Source organism: Podarcis bocagei, assembly GCF_964188305.1.
Source record: "Podarcis bocagei genome assembly, chromosome: 3".
NCBI lineage: Eukaryota > Metazoa > Chordata > Lepidosauria > Squamata > Lacertidae > Podarcis > Podarcis bocagei.
Window position 1 is genome coordinate 79,170,830 of NC_138127.1, and position 10,965 is coordinate 79,181,794.

At 46.0% G+C, this 10,965-nt stretch overlaps 1 protein-coding gene across 1 annotated transcript in view; it reads right to left on the reverse strand.

Moving 5' to 3' along the window:
- CAPN2 (calpain 2) overlaps nt 1-10,502 on the reverse strand; it is a 35,937-nt gene extending 25,435 nt beyond the window's left edge. Inside the window, exons 1-2 of the mRNA XM_081186418.1 lie at nt 10,020-10,502; nt 1,691-1,760 (exon numbers count right to left, since the gene is read on the reverse strand). Coding sequence (XP_081042544.1) covers nt 1,691-1,760; nt 10,020-10,256 — 307 coding nt within the window. The 5' untranslated portion in view covers nt 10,257-10,502. The remainder of the gene's footprint in view (nt 1-1,690; nt 1,761-10,019) is intronic.
- Between the last annotated feature and the right edge of the window lie 463 nt (nt 10,503-10,965).

Here is a 10,965-nt window from a genome sequence, read left to right on the forward strand (position 1 = left end):
TCCACATCACATTAAGTCACAGTTAAAAACAAGCTATTGTTTTATGTGTAAGCAAACCACGCCGGTGTATGCTGCTGAAAACTTTTCACTCTGTTCCAGCTATGCCACTGGGTAACATGTCTGGCTTGTCGTGACATCCAAATCTGGACTCGTGAATCTTTTCCTGTGTATGGATGTCACGACAAACTGCACTTTCTTGCTTTTTGGCAGCACACATATAGCAGCAATGTGCATACTGCATACTCAGATTAAACCACACAGTTTGCTTCAAACTAAGGTTTAATGTTTGTTTTAAACTATGGTTTAATGTGATGTGCAAACCAGGCCATTATGCTACATTCTTCTTAGTTAAAACAAGCTTCATTTTTAGAAGGGGGAAAGGTATTCTAAGTGATAAATGACTGATTGCTACACCTAACTTTCTCTCCATGTCACAATGCTGGCGTGCCTTCCATCAGCTTCGGCTGGTGGCCCAGCTACGTCCATATCTGGACAGGGATAGCCTAACTACTGTTGTCTCTGCTCTGGTAACCTCAAGGTTAGATTACTGCAATGTGTAGGGCTGCCTCTGAAGACGGTTCGGAAACTTCAGCTGGTGCAGAATTCAGTGGCCAGGTTGCTCACCGGAGCAAGACGGTTTGTGCATATTACACCGATCCTGGTCCGACTGCACTGGCTACCAGTTAGTTTCCGGGTCCAATTCAAGGTGCTGGTTTTGACCTATAAAGCCTTAAACAGCTCAGAATTTGCCAACCAGTGCCAAGTGTACACTACTTTGATAATGGAAGGTTAGAGGACTGTTGCAGACTGGTGAATGACACAGTTTCTTCACACGAATCTGCTTAATCCCTGAAGTTTCTAAGTGGTGTACATAAACATTACAAAAAGTGGATAAAATCAATTAAAGTTAATAATAATAGAGACAGAAAACTTCATTAAAATGCTTGTTGGAATAGTAAGGTCTTGCTGCGACTACTTGAGGTGCGTGACAACATGAAATCCAGAACAAAGGTGCAGTATGGCTCTGCGTCCAAGAAAAATGCAACGTTAAATAGGGTTTAATGTGTAGTTTGTGACACCGCAAGGGCAAAAAGAAAGGCAACCTTACAAAAGAACATCGTAGTTTGCAGCTATGAAGTAAGGCCAATGTCATGGTTTTATTTGTCCCTGGATGCAGCCTGTTAAAATCAATGCATACCTGCCCTGAAGCACAAACAACATTCTTTTCTTGGAATGAAGTGCAATTTGCATGAAGGATGAAAAAAAGGAGTCTCTTATCTGGAAGTTAAAGTCAAATGCCACAAGCCAGCGTTATCTCATGGATATGGAGCGCACACAACACTCTGGAGAGGAAATGATTCAGGAAGAGGCAAAACTGTGTTGGAACTGAAGGGTGCTAAAATCAGAATTCTGATGCAATGATAAAAGAACCCAAGGTGGAGTAAGATGCAGTGGTAGTCTGATCTTTGTCTAATCACACGACAAAGAGAAAATATGATGATTTACATGGTTGAGAGGAAGCTACATTTCCCTCCAAAAGGTGAAGAGAAAAATAGCCTGGTTTAGTTTGAGGCCGACATGATGATAAGCAGGTTTATACATTTTTAAAATAAAGTAAATAGATCTAAAACAAGGCAGACATCACGTTAAGAGTGCTTCAACAGGAAGTTAAGCATGGTCTCCATCTTACCTAAAGCTCCTTGGCAGATATCAGTTCTGGTGGCACCTCCAACAATAAACTGAGGATTGGAACACAACTCCTGGCAAAGCAAGTAGTAAGAAGAAACATGTAAGAAAATAAATTTATTTAAAGTTATGGACATTGCAGGCTGATCTCCAATGGCAACCCTGGTATCTGTACATGAATGTGTGGAGTGTTGGGATTATGTTTCCCACCAGCTGCAATTCTGCACATGGTTAGGCTGGCTAAATCTCTTTGAAGTCACTGGGGTCTAAGCAGACCAGCTAATCCAAAAGAGGCACTAAGTCAGGAAAGGCTGGGTCTTAATGAAAAGCCAAAACCTCTAAAATATTTGATGTGGGCCGCCCAATTATGCTAAAAAAATGGGTAAACTTATGGAATGTAAATTTGAAATTTACAGCCAGCTATAATATCAGAGAGAACATGATGAAAATGGCTCATCGGTGGTACCTTACTCCTTCCAGATTATCAAGAATGTATAAAAATTTGGCGAATGCTTGAAAAATATTTACCTTCATTATTATAATTTCGTGTGCGGGTGTGGGTATGTGGGTGAGTGTTTTTGTATGCAATGTTTGGGAGGAAATAAGATGGCAAATAACAAACAACAAACTAAATATTTATGTATGTAATTTTTATTTCTTAATTATATTTAGTGGTAGTATGGGTGTATTGTTTTTTGTAACATAAAATCATTCAATAAAAATTATTTAAAAAAATAAAAATAAAATATTTGTTCTAGACAATGTTCTAACCACTTCAGAATCTCGGAGGCAGGCATCCAAAAAGAAGTTCTTAGTGGCAATTTGTGCTATAACCCTAACCCATGGTCTCCCAAACTTGGTTCTCTGTCTGTTTTGAACTACAACTCCCATCATCCCTAGCTAGCAGGACCAATGGTCAGGGATGATGGAAACTGTAGTCCAAAAACAGCCGGAGACCCAAGTTTGGGAAAACCTGCCCTAACCCCTTTCTCTAGTTCAAAATTGTGGGCAACTTTTGATGCGCTCAGAGACAGAAACAGCACAGGAGATATTTCTTACTTTTTGATCTGATAACTGCTGGGAGCCAAAGTGGGGCGAGTAAGTTCACATTGGGACTTGCTTTGGAGTAAAAACCTATAGGGTTGTGCTGTGCTGATACTTTCTGTGGTTTCCCTCTCTACATGGATGTTAATATATTCCTTACTTCTGGTTTAATATGACTGATGCTATTTTTCTGTCAATTTTGTTAACGGTTAAACTCAAGGAGATTTCCTTCTGGATTTACCAAGCTGAAATCTGAGATTCTCTGCCCTTATGCAAAGCATGCAGCCATGGAAACGTCATCCTTGAATATACAGAGGCCTCCACTTTCCTCAGCTGACTTCTCCTTCTTCAAAGAGCATAATGCTAAGACTTATGGAGGTCTGGTTGGCTCCTACCCTCAAGGAAAAATATTTATTTTCATGTGTTCCTGGTGCTGCTTAAAAGCTGCTGGACATGTTGAGCAAGAAAATCCCCTTTATTCAAAAGAAAACCACATAGCCTCTGAAACACAGAGGGGTCTTTCTTCACAGTACGTTTTGGTACAGAGCAGTTTGCAACTATACACACCTTCACCAGATAACATTACCTAAAGCAGGGTTTCCTAAACTTGAGTCTCCAGCTGTTGTGAGACTACACCTCCCATCATCCCCAAGCTAGCAGGACCTGTGGTCAGGGATGATGGGATTTGTACTCCAAAAACAGCTGGAGACCCAAGTTTGGGAAAGCGGCAGCTAATATCCATTTGTTCATACACACAGATGGGCATGTTTTCAAATTAGTGCTGAATGGTGTTCTCTGTCCCCCTCCCCTCAATTAGTGCTTCCACAGACCTTAGTCTTTTTTAAAAATAAAAAAACCCTAGTCTTCCAAAAGGGAGGGGATGGAGACTGGTGTGTTGATATACTGATATACAGAGGATATACTGAAATACAGAGAATATATATCAGTATATAGAGGTGGCTACTGCACCACTTCCAATTTTACCTACTTCATCCATAAACAAGTTAAACATGGTGATGGGGAGTGGCACACCCCTGCAACGTCGCTAGACCTGCCCCAATAGAAGATGACCTGAGAAAAAACGCTCTCAGTATAAAAAGGTGTTGTGCCAAGAATGCGCTTGAGAAGTACATTCTTGGCACAAAACAGATTGTAACTGTTCCAGCAGAATGTACTTTAGACTGACAAGTAGTGTGGGGCCGGGATGAAACAGGGTGATGCCATGTATACAGCAACCCCCCAAAAGAGCCTGAATGCACATCATCATGCAGTGTGTACGTGCCACATATTACAAGCAAAATTTGCTCTTTCAGCATTGTAAATAAAGGATGCAAGCATGTAAATAATTGCATCCAAATCGGACTCTGAAAAGTACAGGCAAGTCAGATGCATCAATAAATGCATCTATGGAAGTGAGTGGCTGCCAAGATAAGAAAAGGACAGGCAAGGAAATGAAGGGTGGAGAGGTGACTTAAACACAGAGTTGGAAGCCATCAAACCCAGCCTCTTGCTGCAAATCCACTCATGCAGCATCCCCGGTCAGTCGGCATCCAGCTACTGCTAACAAACTTTTAATGAAGGACTATCCTCCACCTTTTGAAGCCTAGTATATGACCTATAAAAGGAAAGCAGGAGGAAGTGAAACAACAGGTGAGGGCACACCATCTATTGTCCCTCCCGAAAACATAAAACAGGAATATTTCACAATGTAGGGGTAGGGTGTGGTGCACAGGGTGGGTACAGTGCATGAATAGGACTGCTGAATGAGCATAAGAACGTAAGAAGAGCTTGCTGGATCAGGCCAAAGGCCCATCAAGGCTAGCATCCCGTTCTCACAGTAGCCAACCAGATGCCTGCAAGAAACCTGCAAGCAGGAAATGAACACAAAAGTACTCTCCCCTCCTGCAGTTCCCAGCACTGCAGTTCAGAAGCATTGCTAGCCATCACAGCTATTTGACAATGTAAAACTACTTTGCAAGGTTACTGCTAAATGAGAATCCAGGATTTGCGTACACTTGGGCATATTCACCAAAAGCAGCCTCCCCAGTCAGTGGTTGTCTCTGCTTCAGCCATAACATTTAGAAGACCTCATCACAATGATCAATACCATGGGTAGGCAAACTAAGGCCCGGATCTGGCCCAATCGCCTTCTAAATCTGGCCCACGGACTGTCCGGGAATCAGCGTGTTTTTACATGAGTAGAATGTGTGCTTTTATTTAAAGTGCATCTCTGGGTTATTTGTGGGGAGTAGGAATTCATTATTATTTTTTTTCCAAAATATAGTCCGGTCCCCCACAAGGTCTGAGGGACAGTGAACCGGCCCCCTGCTGAAAAAGTTTGCTGACCCCTATACTATTGATGAGTCTGACCAAACTGCGGGAGGCAGTGGAAGACAGGAGTGCCTGGCGTGCTCTGGTCCATGAGGTCACGAAGAGTCAGACACGACTAAACAACAAATACTATGGATAATGACTGCATACAGGCATCCTATGGAGCTGCAGAGACTCTCAACATGAACAATGTGACATCCCCATGGCAAGTGAAAGATGTATTTTGGCCTTATGAACAGGAGTATGATTATGAGTGTGGTTCATGAAGCATAGGGCAAAAAAGGTAAGCATGAAAGCATGCATGATTTGATAAAGATGGAACTTTGGTGTTCTAACTACTATTTATCCATTTCACCTCATTTCACCTCAGTGCCTTGGTATTTTCAGACTTGGCATACTTCCTAAATGCCTACAACCTTCCTAGCCCACATGAGATATAGGGCTCATGGCCTGCTTGGAGGTGTTATTCCCATAGGCAACTGGTTGGTCACTGTAACCACAGGATACTGGATTAGCTGGGCCTTTGGTCTGATCCAGGAGGGCTCTTACATTCACACGAAACAAAGATAGTGAGTGAGCTTAAACAATCAAAACTAGATTTTTGAATCCTCCATATTAGTCTCTCGGAAATCCTCTTAATTATCACTGTGTTTGGATTGATGGGTGCTTCCTCTTACAAAATATGGGAACTTCTTTCCCTGTAGAAAGCGACAAGTGCATTTTGATATTGCCTCTGTGCCTTAAACACACTAGCTGCAGTGTGTAGATGAATCCCCATGGAAGAAAGTGGTACTTACTTCTGAGTAAACATGCCTAGCATCCCACTAGCTTACAGGAAATTATATTGTATCTGAAGAAGTGTGCATGCACACGAAAGCTTATACCCAGAATAAACTTAGTTGGTCTCTAAGGTGCTACTGGACAATTTCTAAAAATTTTTGACTGTGTCAGATCAACCTATCTACCTGAATCAGGAAATTATATATTAGCTCTGTAACATCCTACAGGAAGTAGTATTCCTATCAGGCATTAGTTTGTATAGAAGCAAACGGACATGCTGCCAATCTCAGTCCCACCCTACTCTGCCTCCCTATACAAAGGAAACATTTTTTCTAACTTACTCATAACTTCTGCTGCATACACAACAAGCACACCATCCTACGCTGCATCAACTAAACCACAATGATCACCACCTCTCATGCTCCCTACAACCAACCCAAATTAGAATCCCTACTTCTAGTATAAAAAATGCATTGAAATGATAAGCACAAGCAAACCCTGTTGCCACTCTAGTAAATACCCTAACTCAGGGGTCTGCAACCTTTAAGACAAAAAGAGCCACTTGAACCCGTTTCCAAAGGAAAAAAACACACCCGGGAGCCGCAAAACTCGTCATTATAAAAATAACTTTTTTGTCACTTTTTTATTATTTCTTTGTTTGACCCCTCAGAATTACTCCTCCTCATAGAAATAAACGTTAAATTAACAAGTTACCTTTTTGTGTGTGTGTGTTCTTCACTCCCCTTCAAAACAGTGAACAGCGTACATGCCCCCTTTCAATGCAGTGACCAGCGTACATGCCCCTTACAATGTAGCGGGCGGGTGGGCGGGAAGGTGACGTCGGGACAGTGCGTGACTAACGCACGCACCGCCCCCATGCGACGTCACAGCCAGTACAGCGCCTGCCACAGTGGGGAGTGTCGGGGCGCACAATGCGCCTCCTCCCCTCGCTAGTATCCGCTCCGGAGCCGCGGCAAAGGTGTAAAAGAGCCACATGCGGCTCCGGAGCCGCGGGTTGCAGACCCCTGCCCTAACTGGATGCATACCCGATTGGCAAAAGGATGATTTGGAGTGATCCTGAGTATCAGAAGTTTATCTTTTCTTTTCCTCTCTTCCATTGTGATGGGCCACACGAGATTTGGAGTGATCCTGAGTATCAGAAGTTTATCTTTTCTTTTCATCTCTTCCACTGTGATGGGCCACAGCCAAGAAAGCCAGATTCCCCACAATTCAGGCAGGGGTGGGCTGATTCCAAGAGTACAGTGGTACCTCGGGTTAAGTACTTAATTCGTTCCGGAGGTCTGTTCTTACCTTGAAACTGATCTTAACCTGAAGCACCACTTTAGCTAATGGGGCCTCCTGCTGCCGCCGGAGCCCGATTTCTGTTCTTATCCTGAAGCAAAGTTCTTAACCTGAAGCACTATTTCTGGCTTAGTAGAGTGTGTAACCTGAAGTGTATGTAACCTGAAGCATACGTAACCCGAGGTACCACTGTATTTGCAATGCAAGGGATCCCATAGGATCTTTAATTTAGGAATCCAGGCCTTCTGAACAGAAAGTTCCACCCCCAGTCCCAGTTGCTAGTTACACTCAAACTCCCAAAGAACTAAATTCAGGTTCAATTCCCCGCCCCCGTTTCCACCTCTCTTATTCTCTCTCCCCAAACCGAATGGAGAATCCCGTTCTCAAAACCGCCTAGTAACGATTACCCTCTTTAAGTCTTTGTTATGTACTGAGTTGAATAGGATCCAAAATGCAGCAGTCTAACTGATCCATAGGCGCCGACTCCATGGGGCTTGAGGGGGCCCGAGCCCCCTCAAAAATTCGTTTGGGGGGGCTCAGCCCCCCCAATAATCTCGGGCGGCGGTGGGCGCGTCCGCGGCTTTTATAGGGCGCCCGGCGCGCACCAGCTCGATAACGGGCACCGGCGCGGCGAGGGGCGCCGGGCCGGGGGAGGAGGGCGGCCGGCCTGTCTCCTTGGCAACCCCATTGAGCAGCGCCGGCTCCCCCGGGAGGGCCATCCCCCCGCGCCGCCGATCGCCAACACCGCCGACGCTGTGGCTGCCCGAGCCCGAGCCCGAGCCAAAGCCAAAGCCAGAGCCCGAGTCAGAGCCAGTCAGTCAGTCAGGAAGGAAGGAGAAATGGGGAGGGAGACGAGGGAGGAAAATTGCGCGCAGGGTGAAGAAAGGAGAAGGGCGAACGAGACGAGCTTCCAACCCAAAAAAGGGCTGGAAGACTGGGAGGATGCAGGATCGGGAAAGAAAGCGACGCCTTCCCCGCCCGCGACGTCGCCCGCTTGTCATTGGCAGCGCAGCGGGCGCCCAGAGGGGCTGGGCACCGGCGCAGGGCCGCTCCGCAGCCGCGGAGGACAGCTGTGCGGCTAGCAAGGTGTGCCGCGTAGAGCGCGGCCCTTGTGTGGCCCGGTGGCCAGGCAAGCTCGGGCGGGGACCCCCATGCGAATCTAAGACGGGAGAAGAGGGCAGAGCAAAGGGGGTCCCTTCCCCAACCTCCGGCTCTGAGACTTCCCTGCGCCCCAGAAAAGCGAAAGGATTTTCTCTCTCTTTTTTTATATATATAAATATTTTATTAAGTTTTCAAATACAAAGTTAGAAACATACACTGAAGAAAAAAGTAAAAGAACAAGAAAAAGAAAAAAGAAAAAGAAGAAAAGAAAACCAACCATTCAACACATTTTTTATATAACTAACTGGACTTCCTTGCATCTCCCTTACCCTGCATTCTTTATAATAAAGATATCAGCAAATTATTACCTTGTTTCGTACCTTATTTTGTACTTTTCAAATACTATACCTCTAAATTTAACATACTTTTCATCAGTTACTTATATCTTAAATTAAACATAGTATTACCTTAGATTTTGACCTTTTCTTACTTAAAATATAATTTCCTGTTTCCCAAATCTAATTGCTGAAGCTATAGTTTCCGAATCGTGTAAATTTTTAACATTCATACAACTTATATTCTTTTTGTAAATAGTCCTTAAATTTTTCCCAGTCCTCTTCCGTTGTTTCTTCTCCCAAATCTCGGATTCTGCCAGTCATTTCAGCCAGTTCCATGTAGTCCATCAATTGCGTCTGCCACTCTTCCAGTGTGGGCAAATCTTGTGTCTTCCAATATTTTGCGATAAGTATTCTTGCTGCTGTAGTTGCATACATAAAGAAAGTTCTATCCTTCTTTAACACTTTCTGGCCAACAATGCCCAAGAGGAAGGCCTCTGGTTTCTTGGGAAAGGTATACTTAAATACCTTTTTTAACTCATTATAGATCATTTCCCAGAAGGCCTTCACTTTTGGACAAGTCCACCAGAGGTGAAAGAATGTCCCTTCAGCCTCCTTACATTTCCAACATTTATTATCAGACAGGTGATATATTTTTGCAAGCTTGACTGGGGTCATGTACCACCTATAAATCATTTTCATAATATTTTCCTTCAAGGCATTACATGCCGTGAATTTCATTCCGGTGGTCCATAACCTTTCCCAGTCCTCAAACATGATGTTATACCCAATATCCTGAGCCCATTTTATCATGGCTGATTTGACTGTCTCATCCTGAGTGATTTTCTCTTCAACCTGCCCTCCATCCTCTTGCAGAAAACTCTTTGCCTGCCCTGCCCGTATCTCGTTTTTGCTTTTTAATTCCACACACGCACCCTTCGGACTTCGTGGCGGGCGCGTTTCCTAAGAGAGTGAGGACCCCCGCCTCCCCCCCACCTGCTCCCTCGCCAGCCAGCCAGCCGTGCGCCCTAGCTGGAGAGCCCCGGCCGTCCCCGTCGCGCAATCGGCTGGATCTCCCTTCAGCAGGCCGTGCTCACAACTCGGCCCAGGGACCCCCCAGCAGCGGATCTCCGGCCCAGCTGAAGAATCCGGCAACAAGCCCCCTCCTCCCCAATCGCTCCGCCGAAATACGCTCCAAAACCCCCCAGATAGGCCGCCGGCCGCCAAGTCTAGTGGCGCCCTGAGCGAGGGTCTCTCCCCAACACCGCCACCTCAAACTGCGTTCTCCCGGCTACCCGAGCGAACCAGCGGCAGGACCCCGGTATGGGCCCCCCCAATATTTTTTATAAGTCGGCGCCCCTGAACTGATCCTAGAGCAACACTTCGCCCCCATCCCACCAAGGGTCCCGCGTGAACACGCGAGCACGTCTGAACGCCTACCGTCGGCCTCTTCCACACGATGCCCCTTGTTTTGTAGGAGTTCGGCCCCAGCTCCTTGTAGCCCAGGGAAGAGGCGGCCGCGGGGAAGGAGGGGTCCTGGAAGAGCTTCCCCGCCTCGAGGCACTCGTCCCGCAGCGCATGGAAGTCCTGGTTTAAGTACTTCACGGCCTTGGCATTGGAGCCTAAGCCTCGGGCGACCTCCCTGTCTTTTGCTAATTTAGCTGCGAGACCAGACATGATGGCTGTTCCCTTTTGTTGCCGCCGCCGCCGCCAACTCCGGAGCTGGACATAAAAATGCGAATCTCCTCCACGCAAATGACGGCGGCGAAGCGGGCTGCCGATGATTCATGCAACGAGAGGAAAACTCTCATCACTGCGCTCGGGGTGTGGCCGGGTCGGCCTTCGAGATCCAGGCGCTGCAAGCGGGCCTGTCGCCCACCAGTTCTCGCTCCAGCTCGGCCGAGGGACGCTGTAGGCGAAAGGGGCAGCATTTCCCGCGCTTTTTATTAGTATTGCAAAGAGAAGAGCAAATGTCCTGCCCGGGGGGGGGGGAGGGGACTGACGCCTTTCCACACACAAAGCTGTTTTGCCAAATTGTCACACGCGCCGTTATAAGGGCACGCGCCTTATGAACTTTTAGCATTTCACCGATGAATATGGAAAGACTCTCACAGCAGCCTTATTCTCACATTCTCCCCATCTCTTTGAGGCTGCGCGCCTCGAGAGGAAACGAGTGCCAAGCAAGCAACATCCTCCGCCCCGTAACTTCCCTCTGCCTCTCTCCTACCCTCGCCAATTGCTGGATCCTTGCGAAAATTACTATGACTGAATAATTGCCTAGGAAATCCTGAAACCTGAAGCGTGCTTGCTTGACAGTTAGGTCCATTGGGGAGGCAAAGCGAGTAGTTCTGACTTCAACAGAGAGAGAAAGTTTGGAATCGAATTC